This window comes from Carex rostrata, chromosome 27 (genome assembly GCF_964058835.1).
Source record: "Carex rostrata chromosome 27, lpCarRost1.2, whole genome shotgun sequence".
Lineage (NCBI taxonomy): Eukaryota > Viridiplantae > Streptophyta > Magnoliopsida > Poales > Cyperaceae > Carex > Carex rostrata.
Genome location: NC_135944.1, coordinates 846,040 through 867,782, shown reverse-complemented (window position 1 = coordinate 867,782; position 21,743 = coordinate 846,040). Strand labels below are relative to the sequence as shown.

Here is a 21,743-nt window from a genome sequence, read left to right as displayed (position 1 = left end):
TCCTCCTTCAACAAGTGTCCCTGGAATTCAACAACTAGCAGAAAAGAAGACTAAAAGATCTCTCGAATACAAGCAATGGTGGGTGAAGTATTATACGTTGACACTCCTGGAGGATAGCACTATGCAATATCTACAATGTAAGGTACCAAATTGCAAGATCAAGGTTTTTTAGTATAAAAAACATATTGGTATGACTAGCTTTAAGAGACATGCCGAAACACACAAAAAGGTGAGGTTCCAAGTGAAAATGCTAAACCGAGAAAAATCCAAACTCTTGTGAATGCGGATGGTACCAAAACCAACTCAAAATATAATGAATAAAAAATGCTTAGTGAATTGCCCCGGTACATTACACATAAAAAACAACCAATAAGTATGGGTGGTTGCATGAGTTTTGCCTAGTTGGTCATTCGGGGGTGTGGTCAACCAATGTACAAAATGATCCATCATAAAAAGATGGTTAGTGAAATAAAATTCAGTTTACCATTTAAAAAAATAAGCTACGAGGTATATTTGCATACCAAAACAATAAGATCTCAGTTACCTCCGATATATGGACTGCCGGTAAACATGGACTTGGGTACTATTGTATTACTGGGTATTGGATCGATGATCGTTGGGTATTACAAAAAAGGATATTAAGTTTTCGAATGTTGGATTCCCCACACACTACAAATGTAATTTTCAAATTCATTATTGAGGTTTTAGAATAGTACAACCTTATGAATATAAATTATTTATAATATCTACATTATTTGTCCACTAATTTTTTTTATTTTTTAATAGTTTCACTTCCAGAAGCACTAGCAGTGGTGGATTGTTAGCAGATTTCCAGTCAGAGAGAGAACCGCACACATCCACAAACGAGTTATTGAGCTATATGTCGATCCTCAACGAAAGTGAACATAGACTTGACATCATGGTGTGGTGGAGGAGGCACCAAAGGGCCTATCCAAGGATGGCGATGATGGCCCGCGACGTATTTGTCGTGCCCGTGTCAACCTTGCCTTCTGAAAGTTGTTTTAGTTCAGCGAACAGGATCCTCTCTGGTAAACGCAGCAAGTTGCGTGCACATGTTTTTGAGAGACTTGTGTGCTTGAAAGATTGGATTGATGCTGAAGAGCGCAAGCAACATCTGCCTCAACAAGCATCATCATCCGAAATCGACATTGAAGAAAGCGGTACCGAGGCGCAGCACGAAGCTAATTCAAATTCAGACGGTGCGGAAGAGAGCAAACAATGGTATAGGAATGAGAACTTCTAGATAGGTAGTGTCGGTATAAATTTCTAACATCTTTTAATCTTTGTAGTTATTTTTTTAATTATAAATTTCTAAACATTTCAATTAGTTTTTAAATTATTCATTTTAAAGAAGAATTATTAACAAAATAAAAGTTAGAAATCCGTCTATGTTATTTTACATAGCCGGTCCCAAGTCCGGAATAAAGGAGGATGATAACTTTTATTTTTTAATCTATTGTATTAAAATAATTCATAATTATTTTTAAAGTAATTGATTTAAGAAATATTTTATTTATATTTTATTGTTTTAAAGTAATTGAGTTAAGATATTTTAAAGTAATTGATTTAAGCAACATTGTTTTAAAATAATTAGTAATTTTCATTTATATTTAAAGTAATTGATTTAAGTAATTGATTAAGCAACATTGTTTTAAAATAATTAGTAATTTTGATTTATATTTTATTATAAAAAAATTTATTGAGTTCAAATATACAAATGTCAAATGAATTTTAGTTTAAATGAATTTGAATTTATAATTTATTGGTTTACAAAGAAAAAAAGGAAAAAAATAGAAAAAAAAAACCAGACCGGACCGCCTCTGCCCCCCTACCCGGACCACCCTACCCCCGAACCCGTGACGGGCACGGGTTTGAAACGGGCAGGGCAGGGTTTTTGAAAAAAAAACCCGTGCTAACCCGGCCTTTTGTACCCGTGTACCCGTGACGCCCGTGCATGTGCCTACCCGTGCCTGGTTTTACTCGGACCGCCTGTGCCCAGCCCGTGAGCAAACCACTAGTCAAACCCCTATCTCTATCTATCTATCTATATATCTATCTATCTATCTATATATCTATCTATCTATCTATATATGAGAGAATGACTTAGCTCAAAATGTTTTTATCTAGCCTCCGGAATAAACGACTCGATTTTTCTATTTTTAAAGTCCAAACAGTCAATCCAAACTGTTAGATGTTCAATCTATTAAAATGTGCATGGAGGCCAAATTTTATATTTTTTACAATTGTTTCTATTTATTAAGATGGTATAAAAATCATTGTTTTCATTAAAATTATGCACCATTGAAAAACAACTATTCAAACCATTTTAATAAATAGTAAAAAAAATTCAAAAAATGTAAAATTTGGTCTCCGAGCATATTTTAATATAGATTGAACATCTAACGGTTTGCGTCGACTATTTGAACTTTGAAAATAAAAAAACCAAGTCGTTTGTTACGGGGGCTAGGCAAAAACGTTTTGAGCTTTGCCATTCTCTCTCTCTCTCTCTCTCTCTCTCTCTCTCTCTCTCTCTCTCTCTATATATATATATATATATATATATATAATTGGGTTACGGTAAAGGCCTTATTTTACTTCACGCCCTTATTTTCGATATTTGAAACTTCAAAGAGACGATGCGAACTGCTCAACATGATCTCTATATTGAAATGAGCTAGGAGACCAAATTTTACATTATTTTTCAAAATTGTTTATTAATTTTTTATAATAAATGGCCTAGAATCCGTCCAAAAATAACAGTTTTGTACCTATCTAAAAAACTAGTAAAAAATTCTAAAAATGTAAATTTTAGTCTCCAATCACATTTCAATATGGATATAATGTTGAGCGGTTCAGGTCTACTATTTTTAAAAACAGAGATATGAACATGAAGTAAAACAAGATCCTTACTTCGCAACTCACCGTATATAGACCATCTCATATGTGTGTGTGTGTGTGTTGCCTATGGTGCTACGCGTAGCATAGAGGGTCTCTGTGCAACGGTTCAATATTTGAGTTTTCAAAATTCTAACGGTCAATCAAAACCGTTCAATATGATCTCCATATGAATATATATTTGCAAACCAAATTTTTCATTTTTTAGAACTTTTTTTCTATTTTTTTAAATAGGTAAAAAATTACTTCATCTGAATGGTACAGAATTTTCATATTCAGCTTCAGTAGTTCATCATAAATTGAAGAATAATGGACACAATAACTGAATATAAAAAATCCATGAACGGGAGTTGAAAGCAGGCTGTCTGATATCTTTATAGCAGATGAACTTCTATTTAATTCTACTCTTTCTCTCTAACGATTGAATATAAAAAATCCATGCACCCGCTGGTTGACAAAAATTAAATATTTGATCGATCAAAACTGAAATCTTCTTCGATCTATTTTTTTTTACCAGTGATGATGACTAATTTATTTTCAAAATTTTAAAATTTTAGGACCAAAAATTAATTTTTGAAACTAAATAATATAGTTTAAACCGTTTAGGTTAAATTGAAGGAATAAAAATGTTGACATATATTTGTGATCATTTTGAGGGTAGCTGTGGAGTCTAAGTCTACTGGAAATTAAGGAGAGCAACCAAAATCTAAACAGTAAACAGTACCTTTTTATGCAAACGGTACGCTCTCATGCTGCACCCATGGTCAGAAAAGGATATACATAGCGCCTCACTTGCGAGTCAAGACATACATAAATAGAAAAATAGCCAATGCCTGACTAGGCATTCATAAGGTAACTTCCTATGCAGGCCAACTGTTTCCCTTGGATCCCATAGCAGCAACACTCACACTCACACTCTCACACTCTCACTTCACTATCAACGCCATGTCTGCATTCCCTTGGATATCAGTGTAGCCTGTTACATTAACATGGAACTGGAACAAAGAATTAATGCATACATCCCAATTAATTTTTTGAAAACCTTTGCAAAAGCTCCAAAGTCATGACTCATGAGACCAACAATCTTAGGGCTTTTTCCTAACTGTGCTACCTTCTCTTTCTCATACATCCCAATTAATCGGTTTATATACACAAGATTGATTTGAAGAATACTTGCATCGATCAGTCCTCAAATGGAACTAACTATTACAAACAACCGAATTATTCTATTCTCAGTTTTAAGTAGGCGTCAAGGAAAACCAGACCAGATTAAAATGTCTCACAAAACTATTCAAAAATCTTCACCAATTCCACAAAGACGTGGCTTCACCCCATTCATGATCATCCAAATTGCTCAATCCCTCAACAGGATGCTCCATCATGAGCCCCTCGGCCAAGTTTGCATAGTACAGTCCCAAATTCATATCTCCATGTCCATCCCAATTATTAAATTCCATTTGATCATAGGCAACCGAATTGATGGTAGAATCTGCCATCTGTGACAAAGCCACTTCCTTCTCCTCTACCATCTGAACCGATGATCTAGAAACAGAAACATTCTTGGCCGGGTATGATGAATCATTTGAATGGAGCGCCTTGGCAACCTCGGAAGCTAGCTGCTTCATCTCTTGCACACTGGAGAAGGAAGGAGGAATGTTGATCAGCGATGCTGAGTCGGGAAAATTAAGGCAAGCAGAGCGGCCCTGCAGTGCCATCACTGCAACATCATGTGCCCGAGCTGCCATCTCGACAGTCGGGTAAGAACCGAGCCAGATTCTCAATTTATTATTGGGATTTCTGACCTCACAAACCCACCGGTTCATTGTTCCTCGGTGACGAACTCCTCTGTAGACGGGATGCCTTGTTTCTATATACTTGGTGCGTCCTGACGGCTTCTTCGGAGGCGCTGACCATACGGTCATGTAGTCTGGTTCGTTGCTAGAAGAGGATTCCATTTGAGAATTGAAAGGGGTAGGAGAGTATGAGTGGACTTTAGAGTGACAACTGTAAATTAAACTGTTGCTGGTGTTTTGAATTTGCAAGTGAATGCAGCAAGAAAGTATTTATAGGTTGTGGGAGCAGTCGAGTAGAGGGAAGGGAGTCGCAACGCGGTGTTACAGAAATAAAGGCAGCGTTAAGCAATCACTATGTGAGAAACAGCTGGGGACGGGAAAGTGACTCGAATGATGGAATCAAAAAACATACACAGTTGAAATCTTTTACAATTTCATATTTTTTTTTTATAAGGTTTATAGTAACATATTTATAATTGTATATTATCTATAATTGATATGATTATTCAATTCTTCATTTCTTTTTGAAATAGTTCTCAATTCGTCGTTATTCTTTAATTTGGGTTCGTAATTCTAATATAATTTTACCTTCATAAAAAATAAATAAAATAATACTATTACTCATTGCAAGTAATTTAAACGTACGTATTAGATAATTATTATTATACGTCAAACATTATCGTTCATCTTGAAAATATTATATCTCTCGTTAATCCCTACCTCCTCATTTATGTCCATAAAATCATGTAACCATAATGCACACAATAATACAGAAAATGCAACTATATAAGGACCAAAAAACCCGAGTTTTTTTAAAAATACCCATTTCAATAAAAAATTTATTAAAAATAACCAGGTGTTAGAAAGAATTTTAAAACTACTCAAACCGTAAATAATATATACGGTTTGGAATTAAAACATGGAACCGTATATATTATTTACGGTTTGGAATTAAAAGTCGAAACCGTAAGGAATTTATACGGCTTGAAATCGGGTTTAAACCCGTGACCTTTTCTCCCTCTCTTGTCCCCTGCGTTTAGCCTCTCCGACTGAAAACAGAAAAAGAAAAAGAAAAAGGAGCCGAGTGCGCTCCGCCCCTCCGCCCGTAGCTGCCGGTGACGCCTCTCCCTCGCCGCCACTCTCTCCACTCCGCTGCCACCTCTTCCTCCTTCACCGCCCTTCACTGCTGCCACCTCCCCCTTCACCTCTGCCCTTGACCAGGTACCAGATGCGCTCTCTCTCTCGCTGCTTTTGTGTAGATTAGATGGTGCTATGCTGTACAAGGTTTAGATTAGAAAACAACATAGCTTAGATTGATAGAATTTGATATGATTAGAACTACGGGCTCAATTAGAAAGAAACTTGCTCGTATGGTTCGATTAGATTTCGTTTATGTGATAATGTCAGCTGGAGCTGAATTGATTGTACATATGTTCGATTAAATTTTGTTTGGTTCGATTAGATTTCGTTTGGTTCTTAATATTACAAACTGCATGTTTTGGTGTTATTTTGAGTTAAAATTGAAATAGAACTGTTGCCCAATTGACATGAAGTTTGCAATGTTTTCAATAGTATATAATTGAATGGTAGTTTGGACTTTTAGTTCCCCAGTCTGGTTTTTAGCAGCGTAAAAATGCAAGGAAATAATTGATGGATGCTTTGTTTGTTATCCTGCCTTTGCTTCTCATGTTATCTCCGATAACCACTTATATGCTATGATAAGATTAAAGAAATTGAAACATTGTGCTTGTATAGGTGTGTGGTAATTGGTAAAGGTGAAATATTGGTTGGCTTGTGAAACACCTTGCATTAAAATTTTACTTTTCTTCTCCAGCATGTTTAAGTTGCATAATTTCTCCCTTTACGTGTCGTATTTTTTTTTTGTATGTTTTCTCGTCCAAAAGAAAATATGCTTGTACATCCAAAAAATAATTCAATAAGACTGTTACTACACTTTTTGAAATCCCAGTTCAATTGGTAATTTGGTACAATATTAGTTGGTCTGGATTATTCGTACCTGCAGCTTCTGTTTAGCTAGGTACAAAACAATGCTACGGTATACATCATCGACAAGAATAAGGCTGGTTTCTTTCTTTCTTAAGATGTAACTGTTATAACCAACCTCAATCCAAACTCAAAATCTGCATACTACTATAACCTAATGTTACTTTTCAAAGACGTTCAAATTCGATAAGCAGTTTCAACTTTCAACAACCTACCAATAATTATTTCATGTATGCATGTCAGTTGATAAGTTCAATATCAACTTGGTGAAGCCCGGTAGATTGGGGTCGACCTGTTATTTCAGGGATCATCAAAAGAGGTAGAAAATAACTACTTTTGAATGGTCTAGAATATTTATATCAAGTGATTTTTTACCTGTCTAAACTAAAATAATTTTTTTTCTAAACAACAGGTATACCTAACAATCAATAAGCGTATTTTAGCATATTTTAGCTAATTGTAGCATGTTTAAATTTTTTTATTAACGTAGGATGGCCAGGGGACGGCCTAGGAAACCACCCGCAACCAACCCGGTTGATTAGCCCATTCCCACTGACAGCAAGGACCATTTCAGTCCTTTATTATGGATGCCTCACGATGAGCACCGAGCAAGAGGTACTTGATTACTTTTTTTTTAAGTTTAAATTTTGTTCAGTTTTCGTATTTTTAAGTTTTCATGTTGTTTACTTTTTTCAACGCAGAGTGAGGCAATTATAACTACCAGGAGTCGGTATTATGACACTAGTGGAGAATGTACAATTAGTGTCGCCTTAAAAAACTGACACTAATACTTTAGTATCGGTCATTTACAAAAAGCCGACACTAATAATATTAGTATCGGCTAATTATTATAAGCCGACACTAATAACTAACAATTAGTGTCGACCGTTTATAAACAGCGGACACTAATATATTAGTGTCGGCTGTTTATAAATAACCGACACTAATAACTTACAATTAGTGTCGGTTGTTTATAAACAGCCGACACTAATACAGCTAAAGCGAAAAATTTTTACAGCCGACACTAAAGCTAAAGCTGAAAATTTTCGCGCATAAATTCGCGCACCATTTTCATTTTTAGTCCGCTGATTCTCTCTCTCCCGCGCACCATTTTTCACTGATAAAAACGCGATCTAGGGTTTTTTCAAAATGCGATTCTCTCGCTCTCTCTCTCTCCTACCGCTCATCGCTCTCTCCCGCCGCTCATCCCTCCCGCCGTTCAGCCCTCCGCCGCTCTCCCTCTCTGGCTCTCTGCGTCTCTCGCCGAGGTTGAAGAGAAGCCGTATCGTGATGGACCGAGCGAGCAATTAGCCAAGGTTGAAGAGAAGCCGTGATGGAGCTCGGGCTCTCTCAGTCTACGGATTTCGCTCGCCGAGCCGGTGGCTCAGAGGTGGAATTTCATTTTTCTTTTTGTTTAATTGCCGGTTTTTCTAGTAAAATTGGTTCAAGAAACCGTGTAGGGTTTGGGAATCTGGTTTAGCAAACTGTGTACGGAAGAGATGAGCTAATGAATTGATTTTGTGGTCCTTCCAATTATAATTGAAAACTTGGTAATTCCTATTTCTTTTGTTGAATTGGGTAAAATTACCAGAGTTTTTCTTGTGCCTTGTGCTGGCCCAGTATGGGTTCTTTTCGATTGACCCTGCACTGGTACTGGTACTGACCTGGTATGGGTTCTTTTCTTTGCTTGGCTGCTGCTTTGACTCTGTCGTTTTGGCTGATTTGGCTGTACTGGTACAGTGGTACCTGTACCTGTGCTGGATGTAATATGAGAATCATCTTTTTAAAAAAAAAAAAAAGAGTCACGAGTGCATTTTACAATTTGACAGAATCCCTCCAGAAGACCTAAATGGGGAAGCACTGGACACGTGGAATGGTTATGTGAATAATGATGACAGGGCTCTTCTAAAGGTAAAGTTTATCTTAACCCATTTTTATTTTAGTTTTAGATTAGCATTATATGAAAACATAAATCTTGCCGGTGGATAGCATAAATTAGTGAGATTGTAGATAGCATACAGGTGATTATTATATTTCTTGTTGCACCTATTTGGATTTTGAGTGTAATTAGGAGATTCTTTCACTTACTGTCCATAACATGACTGACCTATATAAACATTTTTTTTTTGTTAGGGTAGGAGAATTGATATGCTTTTTATACTTGGTGGAAACGGTACACATGCTGGTGCACATGCTATACACGAAGAGGTGCCCAAATACATCAATATGATTATATGCATTTTGATGTTTTTGTAATATGCATGTTATCAAGTTATAAATTGGTGATTCGTTTAGGCAAGAAGTGCATATCATGGCATTGGATTGGTGAAGCTGATGGGAAGGAGTAGCGGTTTCATAGCCATGCATGCTTCTCTTTCCAGTGGACAGATAGACGTCTGTTTGATACCTGAGGTCTCTGCTTATTTCAGAAAGAACTTTGATAACACAACAGTTAGCACACCACACAATCAATGGATGCAACTTCAGACCCGGTGACCTACTTGGAACCGGCACCATTAGTTAAATAAATTATAGGTGAATTCTAGATTTATGAAATTGTGAAATTGTGTCTTGAATAACGATAAACTTTGATTTTGTAAATGTGATAGCAATTTGGATGATATTTTATTTAGTGAGTGTTATTTGTAAATTAGGATGTGTTATTTGATATCTTTGTTTTATATATAGTTCAGGAAAAATATATGAGCATTTCAGAACAAAAATTTCCATTTTTGGAATTTTCTATGATTTATAGTGAATTTTTGAAATTTATTTTTATTTAAAAAAAAAAAGCATTAGTGTAGGCTATTTATTAAAAAGCCGACACTAATACTTATTAGTGTCGGCTATTTAATAAATAGCCGACACTAATACTAACTTTTAGTGTCGGCTATTTATTAAATGGCCGACACTAATAAGTATTAGTGTCGGCTTTTTAATAAATAGCCGACACTAAAAGTTAGTATTAGTGTCGGTCATTTAATAAATAGCCGACACTAATGCCTTACTTTTAGTATCGGCTATTTACGAAGTATTAGTATCAGCCCGATTAGTGTCGCCTAATGTCCGACACTAATATCCATAAATAGCCGACACTAATTCCAAGTTCTCCACTAGTGTGACATGCAGTACTACACGCCTGAACCAAAAAATTAGACAAAATGCATCTAAAGGAAACAAAAATGATATAAATTAAACAATATTAGACATACCATGGCGAAATCTTCGAACATCTCTTTCAGCCTTCTAAATTAGACAATATAAAATTCCCTCCAAAATGTACTGAAATTCCAATTGACATGGCCAATAAACTACATTCATAAATGACAAATATATATATGAACACAGTACATGAACAGCCAATACGTGTAGGAATAGTAAATACATATATGAACAGTAAATACGTATATGAACAGTAAATACGATGTGAACAGTAAATATATAAACACTAAATACATATATAAGCAGTAAATAAGTATGTGGAAAGTTGCAAAAAAAAAAAACCTTATTTAGCATACTCTCCTTCTCCTTCTCTTCTTCTCTTCCTCTCTTTCACTCTTTCTCTTTCTCTCTCTCTTTCTAATTTCAGATCCCTATTTATAGTGACAAAAAACGATTAACAAAAAAAAAAAAGAATTCAAACCGTAAGGAATATTTACGGTTTGAATATTTAATTGAAACCGTACAGATTATTTACGGTTTCAATTAAATATTCAAACCGTAAATATTCCTTACGGTTTGAGCAAAAATATAATTTCAACAAAAATGTGGTTATTTATAATAAAATATTTATAAATTTGGGTAATTTTAAAAAACTCGGCCAAAAAGCTAATGATGCACAGTTTCATATCGTATCAGCAAACATCGTGTATGTATAGGTTAGTACATTGAACATAGTTTCCAAACCATTTCAATATAGTACTAACATACACGGTTAATAGACTTGAACTGTGTCTGGTCCTCAAATAAAGGCGCTGAAAATGGTGATTTCTACACAGTAGAATAAGTAACTATATATAATAACATGAGTTATATACACGGTTTCTACAATGCATCAGTGTATTATATTGAAAACCATACACAGTTTATTATTTAAAACTGTGTATGTTTTGATTTGTTTAAAATGATTTATAATTGGCAATCATCCATTATTGCTAGCCATTAAACATACAATATTACACATCCATAATTCAATAAATATTCAACATTCACAGCATATGTAATTAATATTCATTTATAATTCAAGAAAAATATTGACCAGGTGAGCTAGAGAGTGTGAATAAATCAAACACGGTTTACTTAGCTAAGATTGTGTTTGGAAATTGGGCAAAATCATACATGGTTTATATCATTAAAACTGTGTACAGATGGTTGCAATCATGCACTGTTTATTAATAAGAAATTGTATATATACAGGTGCCTTCCGAACACGGTTCACAACTAATGGACCGTGTGTGTATGTTGAAGCTTATTTTTTATACGCGCCTCCTTCCTTTATACACTATTGATTTAGATTTTTATCACATCCGTGTATAATATGTCGTGTATGCTTAACGTTTTTGTAATAGTGCATTTAGAGTAATTAATTGTACACATTAATTTAAATTAGTGCGTCACAATAGTATAAGAAATCGAATTTAAACTGTTAAGTTATATATTGAATGGCTCAAAAAGTTATAATATATCATTGTCATCATTTTCAGGAAAGATGCGGAGTCCATGTCCACTGGAGTAGTGGTGTCAATGGTATCTTTTTAACTGTTTGCACATTACAACAAAGTAGACACTTTTTGTGAGAGAAAAAACGCTTTTATGACGGTCGTCCGTGGCAAAAAAGAAAAAGCTGAACAATGAGAGTAGTATGTCGCAAAAAATCATTTTTTTATCCTCGCGAAAAGTGTCTCATTCTTGTTGTATATTGTTCGATCCGTATCGTATTTAGTAAGACGGATATGAATAAGATTTATTCGTTAACTTATTAGATATGGATTTGAGTAAAGATTTTTTTTAGTTATTAACTAAATGGGTAAAGGTACGAATAAAGGTTATTTTGTACCCATTACCCTATAGTGTAATTATATAAAATAAAATTGTATCATAATTTTTAGAAATAATTAGTGATGGTGAAAATTATTTGTATATTTATATGATCATGTTTGAGCAATAATAGTGACATACTTTTGTTAATTAGTATATTTTTTTGGTCATGAGAAAAATAGTAAGCATATTATTTTTATCTGAATATCTTATTATTTAGTTAAATAATTGAATTTGACCGAAGATTTATTCGTGTTTTTTTTAATTATCTTGTTTTGTAAATAAAACAATTTAGTTGGAATTTATTGCATATTTGTTTTCTTTAATTTTGTTTATTAGTAATGTGATTACATATGTGTGAAATAAATGAATTTTGATATTCTATTTGTAAAATATAACAAAACTAATTATTATGTGAGGAGGGATCAGATGACACCCTTTTTTGGTGACATCGGATAATACCGTGCATTTTCAAAGTCCAAACGGTCAATCCAAACCGTTCAACTTGATGGATATGTTAAAATGTGCTTGCAGATCAAATTTTACATTTTTTTAGAATTTTTTTATTATTTATTAAGTATTTAAGAAAATCGCTATATTCAGACCGTTGAATTTTTGTACCCATCTTAATAAATAGTAAAATATTCAGAAAAAATGTAAAATTTGACCTGCAACCACATTTTAACATATCCATCAAGTTGAACGGTTTGGATCAACCGTTTGGACTTTGAAAATGCATGTTATCATCCGATGTCACTAAAATAGAATGTCATCCGATCCCTCCTCTTATTATATTAATATTATTTGTGATTCACCCGTTATCGTTTAATATTATTTGTGAATCCGCCCCCTGGTTTTACGGTGATCATATATCCATTGACACCCCTAGAGAGTAGGTTGTGAATCAGTGAAAGCAAGACAGCGGGCCCTTATTTTGCATCGATGGTCAGAAAAGGATAGCGCCGACTTGCAAGTTAGGATATACATAAATAGAAAAATATCTAGTACCTATATATAGGCATTAATAAGGTAACTTCCCATGCAGGCTAACTAATTCCCTTGGATCCCACAGCAACAACACACACACTCACTTCACCATCAACGCTATGTCTTCATTACCTTGGATATCAGTGGAGCCGGTCACAGCAACATGGACGGTATTACAAACTTACAAGATTAAAACATGAAACCAGAACAAGAATGCATATGTCAGATATGACTTCAAGGTTTATAGCAATCAATTAGTTTATATAAACAGTGATTGGAAAAAGAATACTTACAGCTAGTGGTTTGCAAACGGGCAGAGTGGGCCGGGCCGGGCAAAACCCGTGGCAGGTAACGGGTACAACGGGCACGGGCATCACGGATATAATTTTGAAAACCCTTTCCTTGCCCGTTTCATACCCGTGCCTGTCTCGGGTAGGGGGGCCGGGCGGTCCGGCCCGGGTTTTTTTTTCTGTTTTTTTTACAATGTCGTACGAATATTATTACGTGTTTATAATTCGACTTTTTAAATCTGAATAGTTCAATATTAAATAGTGTGTGTATATATACATAAAATTATCAAGTCACATCTTTAAAATTTCTAAATAAATAAAATTTGTAACTTATATATATAAATTATTCGTGCAAAAATTTGTATAAAAATTATCAAGTACAAATCTATTTATTTATTTCTTTACACGAATCATTTTATTTTTTTTTTCAAATTTTCGTTCTAATTATATAGTTTCATAATTTATTTATATCTCGAAATTTTTAGTTTACATTTTAAATTAATATATTTTCTAAATGTTCATTTTAAATTGATAATATATTTTCTAAACATTCATTTATTTTTAATAGGTTAAATAAAATATAAATAAAAAATATCTTAAATCAATTACTTTAAAACAATAAAATATAAATCAAAAATTTCTTAAATCAATTACTTTAAAAATAATTATGAATTATTTCAAAACAATAGATTAAAAAAATAAAGTTACCATCCTCCTTTATTCCGGGCTTGGGACCGGCTATGTAAAATAACATAGACGGAGTTCTAACTTTTTTTTTGTTAGTAATTCTTCTTTAAAATGAATAATTTAAAAACTAATTGAAATGTTTAGAAATTATAATTTAAAAAATAACGATAAAGATTAAAAGATGTTAGAAATTCATACCGACACTACCTATCTAGAAGCTTGGATTCATATACCATTGTTCACTCTCTTCCTCACCGTTTGAATCCGAATTTGCCTCGGGCATCGGCTCGGTACCGCTTTCTTCAGTGTCGACTTCGGATGATGATGCTTGTTGATCTCGATGTTGCTTGTACTCTTCAGCATCAATCCAATCTTTCAAGCACACAAGTCTTTCAAAAACCTATAGGTAGAGTTCCAACGGGTATCTATATCCCAAGGTACTCTCAACTTGCTCAATCCATAGTTGACACACATCAACGCAAACAGTTGTTTTCTTTCTTGGTTTGAAACAATGTGGTTGAGAGCATCCTTAAATTTAATTATCAATAGGTTTACGACTTCTGTTTTAAGTCCCGCCTTCACGACGAGGTTAAGTATGTGGCAAGCACATTTTTGGTGAAACATTGCACCATTCATAATTGGTTTACTGACCGTTTAAAAATCTCAATGGAAACTTTGTTGTTGCTAGCATTATCGAAAGATATAAAAAATATATTGTTATCCATATTCCTCTTAAAGTTATACTCTTATAAAACCTCAATAATTGATTTGAAAATTACATTTACAATGTGCGGGGAATCCAACACTCAAAAACTATCTTTTTTTGTAATAACCAATGATCATCGATCCAATGTCTGGTAATACAAGAGTACCCGAGTCCATGCTTACCGGCAGTCCATATATCAGATATAATTAACACCTTATTGGTTTGATATGCAAATATAGATTTTAGCTCATTTTTTGTAATGGTAAACTGGTTTTTTATTTCATTAACATTTTTCTATGATGGAACCTCTTGTACAGTAGTTGAACACACCCCCGAATGACCAACCGGGCAAAACTCATGCAACCACCCATACTTATTGATTGTCCTTTGTGGGTAATGTACCGGGCCAATTCACTAAGCATTTTTTATTCATCGTATATTGGGTTGGTTCTAGTACCATCCGAGTTTATAAGGGTTTGGATTTGTCTCGGTTCAGCATTTTCACTTGGAACCTCACCATTTTTTTCGTGCATTTCGGCATGTCTCTTAAAGCTAGTCATGCCACTAGATTTTTATACTCAAACACAATTTTCTTGCAATGTTTTACCTTACATTCAAGGGTTTGCAAATGGCCATCCGCATCTTTGGTCATCTTATAAAATCTCATCCACGGCTGATTGTATTCGAGAGGAGCTCTTTTAGTCTTCTTTCCTGCTAGTTGTGGGGGGACACTTGTCAAAAGAGGGACATCTTCTTCTTGAATTTCATGGACACTTGTCGAAGGAGTACCACTTATAGGGGGACTGAATTGACTCGATGCTACAAAAGAACTGCCTACGCCTTCATATGCATACGGTGGTGTCGGTTGATGTGTTTCTTGTGAAATGTATACGTTTGGATAGTTTAAAGTATAATACGGTGCATTCATTTGGGGGGGTTGTTGATAATTTGGTTGTAGCATTTGGTCCCTTCTTTGATAATTTTGTGCATAATTAGGTGGTGGAATTTGGGAGGAACTACCAGGATATATATATGACATATCGACGTTAAATATTTTGGCAGAAAATCTCGCAATGGATTCTTCCACCGAATTGCGATGAGTAGTTGTCATTTTTTGAACCTATTCAAAAAAATAAATTTAAATTATTTAACATATTCAAAAATAAAATTTAACATATTCAAAACAAATTTACTTACTTCACATATTCAAAAAAATAAATCTAACATATTTTTTTAACCTATTAAAAATAAATCCGAATTTCAAAAATAAAATCTAACATATTCAAAACAAATCTAATTACTTCACATATTCAAAAAATAAATCTAACCTACTTTTTTAACCTATCAAAAATAAATCTGAATTTCAAAAATAAAATCTAACATATTCAAAACAAATCTAATTACTTCACATATTCAAAAAAAAATCTAACTTATCTTTTTAACCTATTAAAAATAAATCCGAATTTCAAAATTAAAATCTAACATATTCAAAACAAATCTAATTACTTCACATATTCAAAAAAAATAAATCTAACCTATTTTTTTAGGGAAAATTGTGAAAATGCCACTGCAAAACTGTGGAAATGGGAAAATGTCATCCCGAATTTGGAAATTGAGAAAATGCCACTACAAACTTCAAAAATTGTGAAAATGTCATTATTGATGTAATCTTTAAAAAATAAAAATAAAAAACATAATACCTAAAATATCCTTAATGTAAAAACACAAACTCAGTGTATTCAGAAACGTTTTATACAATTGAAATAACAGGAAGCACAGTTCACCAAGGTATTTCAAGTATTGATGTATTACTGTCTTTTCCATACACATACGATTGATTATAACAGAACAAAAATAGACAAAGATAAAAGGATTATATGCATCTAAATCAAATGCATGGAATCACCTTTTCGTTGCTTATTACGGGGATGAGAATGTCAAAATTCCTTAGAATCCACTCTGCGATTTCATTATCGCTTTTGTAGATCTCTATACCTACATCAAGCGATGTCCAACGCCTCCGAGCTGGAGTAGTACCCGGATCCTGCTCTCAAGATGAGAAAAAACAATTAGCATGATAAGTATCAGATAAATTCAAAACAAAATGCATGAAACGACCTCAATCTAGCAAATTGGGGGTTCAAACCTCAGGAGGCGACCAACCCAAATTTTGAATTCAGTGGTCTATTCAAAATCAGAATCAGAATTCAGTGGTCCATTCAAAATCAGTACTCTGATTCAACACCAAAAAAACATGATTAAATTGAGTACTCGGATTCAAACCTCAGGAGGCAATTAGAGATTAGGGTTACTGCTGGGTAGGAGAAGGCGGCGGTGCGATTAGGGAGGAGGCGGCAGCGACGGTGATTGAAGAGTTTCGTGTGTTCTCTGATCAGAGGAATGGCTCAACTGGAGGCATACGGTGTCCAAACACGTTTTTTAAATGTATGAAGGGAAAAATTGGAATTACATAAATACATATACAAAATAGTATAAGAATACATCAATAATGGCATTTTCACAATTTTTGAAGTTTGCAGTGGCATTTTCTCAATTTCCATATTCGGGATGGCATTTTCACATTTCCACAGTTTTGCAGTGGCATTTTCACAATTTTCCCATTTTTTTAACCTATTAAAAATAAATCCGAATTTCAAAAATAAAATCTAACATATTCAAAACAAATCTAATTACTCGGGGAGATCAAGGAATGATCTCGTGTCCCGAAAGCCGAATGACGACCTCGGAGACTAAAGGATGATCTCGGAGATATCAAACTTTTTCCTATCTGATATCTCTAACTGTGTAAGTGTATATGCGTGTATTGCTTGTGGTGCTCGCCCTTTTCCTGTTAAAGGGAGGGTTTTATATAGTATGACCTACGTACCGCCTCACCCATGCAAGGGGTAAACCAGTTCATGGGTCAGTTATGAGATCATGCGATCGTGGTCACGATATAACCAGCAGTTATGTGACGTCGTGAACGGTTATGCTGTAATTGATGTTGCGATCGATTATGAGCGGTTATCGTCCAAGAGGCGACTTCAGGGCTTTAAGCCACGAGATATGGGCTATCTCGGCCCATTTAAGTCGGTCAATTTTGGACTTTTGTTACAATAGGCTTCAATCATGGGCTTTGCATTGTATCCCGGGTTGGCCTCTCAAAAGCGAGGTCCTAATCCCGGCCTTGTTTGTGGCCAATATTGAAGCTAAAAGAGCTTTGGGAACATGGCCCTATCATTAGCCCCCGAAGTCAAAATGCATCTTATGCGGATGCTTTTGACTTGTCTCAGCCATAATCTTTTGTAAAATAAACTAAAGCATAAACCATCTCGGGAAAGCATAAAAATCCATTCATTCAAGCTTATATTGCTTACACATATGCTAATAGAGCATTCTCCCTCCCCCTCCTTTTCTTCCAGGGTTATAGAGCATGCGACCTTCCCCTGTTATGCTCGTATCGTCTAGGGTGACCTTTGTTGTTGTGCAGAAGCGACATCACACCCGACTTTGTGCCGCCGCGTAATGAAATGCAGGATGTGCTGTAAGAAAGTACATGTCTCGTGCTTACAATGGACTACTCGGGAAGACCCTCGTAAGCTAGGGCGTTTTCTCTCGTCTTCTTCGATAGCTCGATTAATTGCCATCCCCCACTCAATGAGATCCCCAAGTCAGAGATTCTCATTGTCTATTACCCACTCCAGGATGTCGAGATTCCAGTATTGTAATAACCCCTCCTTTTCTTCCAGGGTTATACGGGCTCGTATCCCGGGAGCAGAAGGAGTAGGGTTTAGGAGCCGCGAGACAGGATCCTCGGGCTCCGTCTTTGGGAGTTTGCCTTTGTGGGCTACTCATTTAGTAAGCATGATATATGTATTTCTGATATAAGAAAAAAAAAAGTGTGGAGATGCCTCTGTTGGACATATTGCGAGGGTATTTATAGGTGAAAGTATTACTGTGTTCTTATTAAATATGGTGGGACCCACCTATACTTAACACGTCGTGTCAAATTGAGACGTCGGCTTTTTTGTTTTTCAAGGCTGCGGTAATGAATCAATTTGATGGTTTTCCTTATTTTTGAGGTTTGACGCGCCGTTTGTCAGAAATCATTTAATGAAATCGGAATTCGAAGCGTTTTGTACTTAATTATAGAGAATAAATGAGATAATTCACTCATCATTTAAATAAAATATCATAATAAAGATATAGTTAACTTGGGATACATCCCGGCATAGGTTCCAAGATATTAGGAGTACATTTCAAAAGATGAACTATCTTTTCCCCTTCCTATATATCAAAGGGTAAATCTAAGATACTACATATAGTTTTACTTAAAACTAAAAAGAGGAAAAGTATAGCGCTGGGAGACACAAGTCGGGCACATATATTCACCGAACCGAGGATCATTCCCATCCCGAGGGAGATGATTAGAGACACATCCAGAATGGAAGTTTTTTTCACATCCTTCACAGACAAACATATCTAGGTATTATCCTCGTATCTCACAACGAGCACACTTGTTGAAATTCATTGGGTCGACAAGTCGGTAGGACCTTTATCGGGTGCTGCAGTGTCCGAGGTGTCCACTTCCGTGACATAAGTCTCCTCTTCGCTTTCCTCTGAACTATCCTCATTCCAATCTTCGTCGTAGTCATCGTCATCATCATCATCACCACTTCTCCCTCCCCCTCCTGACCCTTCTCCTACCTGAACAACATCGTCTTCAACATTTTTAGGTTCGGCCTCGTTAAAATCGGGTAAGAGGTTTCGGCTAGTTCGTTCGACCAAGGGCCGAGTGGAGCGATCGGGTTTCGTATTCTCGAGATTCTGCTGTCGTGTCGAGGTTGCGAGAGGGTGCGTGCGGGGCGGCTGTCTGGAGGAGGGTTGCAAGGTCCTCCTAGAGTCTTCGTGTGGGTTGTAGTAAGTTGGAGGGGTCATGTAGGGTACTGGTAGGCTGGTGGGTACTAAGGTGGCATACTTCCTGGTGGATGTGATACCACCGTGGGGTCATGGACTATTGACCTAGGTGTCCTAGGAGGCACTCTTATCCTTTTTGCATGGAGTGTAGTTGTGTTACTGAAGTCTGTTTCTTTCGGATTGGCCGCGGGGGCAATTACGCCATCCGTTATGGGCTTGCCCATGGCCAGGTTAGAAGTACCGGCTTGGGGGCCGATTTGAGCGGTCGATGGGATGTCTTGATCGGTGCCGTCTGTTTTCTTGTTGGCATCGTTTGAGGGCGAAGTGATATCGCCCTCAGTGGAACCAGGCATCTGCGAGATCTTCTCGGAGATGCGGGCCAAGTCCAAGGGGTCGGTGTTTGACTTGGAAGGATTCGTCTTCATCTCGCTCGTTGGTAAGCAGTAAGGGCCCCACGGTGGTTGATATGGGCTATCTCAAGACAGCAGGTCATATGCTAAAAAAAAGGCTTGGATTGGGCTCGTCCTGCTCAAGATCGTAGGCCGAGAAATGGCTAACTCGGGGAGATCAAGGAATGATCTCGTGTCCCGGAAACCGAATGACGACCTCGGAGACTAAAGGATGATCTTGGAGATATCGAACTCTTTCCTATCTGATATCTCTGAGCATGTAAGTGTATAAGCTTGTATTGCTTGTGATGTTCACCCTTTTTCCTGTCAAATGAAGGGCTTTATATAGTATGACCTACGTACCGCCTCACCCATGTAAGGGGTAAGCCAGTTCGTGGGTCAGTTATGAGATCATGCAATCGTGGTCACGATATAGCCAGCGGTTATGTGACGTCGTGAACGGTTATGCTATAACCGACGTCGCAATAGATTATGGGCGGTTATTGTCCAAGAGGCGACTTCAGGGCTTTAAGTTGCGAGATACGGGCTATCTCGGCCCATTTACGTCGGTCAATTCTGGACTTTTGTTACAATGGGCTTCAATCATGGGCTTTGCATTGTATCCCAGGTTGGTCTCTCAAAAGCGAGGTCCTAATCCCGACCTTGTTTGTGACCCATATTGAAACTAAAATGGCCTTGGGAACATGGCCCCATCACACATATTCAAAAAAATAAATCTAACCTATTTTTTTAACCTATTAAAAATAAATTCGAATTTCAAAAATTAAATCTAACATATTCAAGACAAATCTAGCTAATTACTTCACATATTGAAAAATAAATCTAACATTTTTTTAACCTATTAAAAATAAATCTAACATTTTTCAAAATAAAATCTAACATATTCAAAACAAATCTAATTACTTCACATATTCAAAAAAAAATCTAACATTTTTTTATAACCTATTAAAAATAAATCTAACATTTTCAAACATAAATCTAACCTATTCAAAACAAATATAATTACTTCACATATTCAAAAAAATAAATTCAACCTATTTTTTTAACCTATTAAAAATAAATTCGAATTTCAAAAATAAAATCTAACATATTCAAAACAAATCTAATTGCTTCACATAATCAAAAAAATAAATCTAACATTTTTTTTAACCTATTAAAAATAAATCTAACCTATTCAAAACAAATATAATTACTTCACATATTCAAAAAACTAAATAAATCTAACCTATTTTTTAACCTATAAAAAATAAATCCGAATTTCAAAAATAAAATCTAACATATTCAAAACAAATATAATTAATTCACATATTCAGAAAACTAAATCTAACATTTATTTTAACCTATTAAAAATAAATCTAAAATTTTCAAAAATAAATCTAACCTATTCAAAACAAATATAATTACTTCACATATTCAAAAAAATAAATCTAACGTATCTTTTTAAACTATTAAAAATAAATCTGAATTTCAAAAATAAAATCTAACATATTCAAAATAAATCTAATTACTTCACATATTCAAAAAAATAAATCTAACATTTTTTTAACCTATTAAAAATAAATCCGAATTTCAAAAATAAAATCTAACATATTCAAAACAAATCTAATTGCTTCACATATTCAAAAAAAATAAATCTAACCTATTTTTTAACCTATTAAAAATAAATTTAACATTTTCAAAAATAAAATCTAACATATTCAAAACAAATCTAATTACTTCACATATTAAAAAAAAAATCTAACATTTTTAAAAATAAATCTAACCCATTTAAAACAAATATAATTACTTCACATATTCAAAAAAAAAATCTTACTTATTTTTTTAACCTATTAAAAATAAATCCGAATTTCAAAAATAAAATCTAATATATTCAAAACAAATCTAATATATTCAAAACAAATCTAATTACTCCACATCTAAGTAACAAATCTAACATAAACAAAATAAATCTAACTTATTCAATAAATCTAACAAATCTAACAAATCTAACATAAAA

General features: G+C 34.7%; 1 protein-coding gene and 1 long non-coding RNA gene across 2 annotated transcripts; one reads left to right on the top strand and one right to left on the bottom strand.

Annotated features, from left to right (window-relative positions):
- Window positions 1-4,150: 4,150 nt before the first annotated feature.
- On the bottom strand, window positions 4,151-4,935 carry LOC144545128 (dehydration-responsive element-binding protein 1B-like). Its single transcript, XM_078293711.1, has one exon. The coding sequence runs from the start codon at window positions 4,869-4,871 to the stop codon at window positions 4,218-4,220; it is 654 nt and encodes a 217-aa protein (XP_078149837.1). The 5' UTR covers window positions 4,872-4,935; the 3' UTR covers window positions 4,151-4,217.
- Window positions 4,936-7,836: 2,901 nt separating this feature from the next.
- LOC144545304 (uncharacterized) lies at window positions 7,837-9,401 on the top strand. The gene is made up of 4 exons (XR_013508465.1): window positions 7,837-8,103; window positions 8,543-8,624; window positions 8,847-8,921; window positions 9,009-9,401. It is a non-coding gene; the product is annotated as an uncharacterized LOC144545304 (long non-coding RNA).
- Window positions 9,402-21,743: the final 12,342 nt, after the last annotated feature.

Excerpts from the sequence above, each read along its gene's own strand:
- LOC144545128 (XM_078293711.1), bottom strand. The coding sequence starts at position 4,871 with ATGGAATCCTCTTCTAGCAACGAACCAGACTACATGACCGTATGGTCA.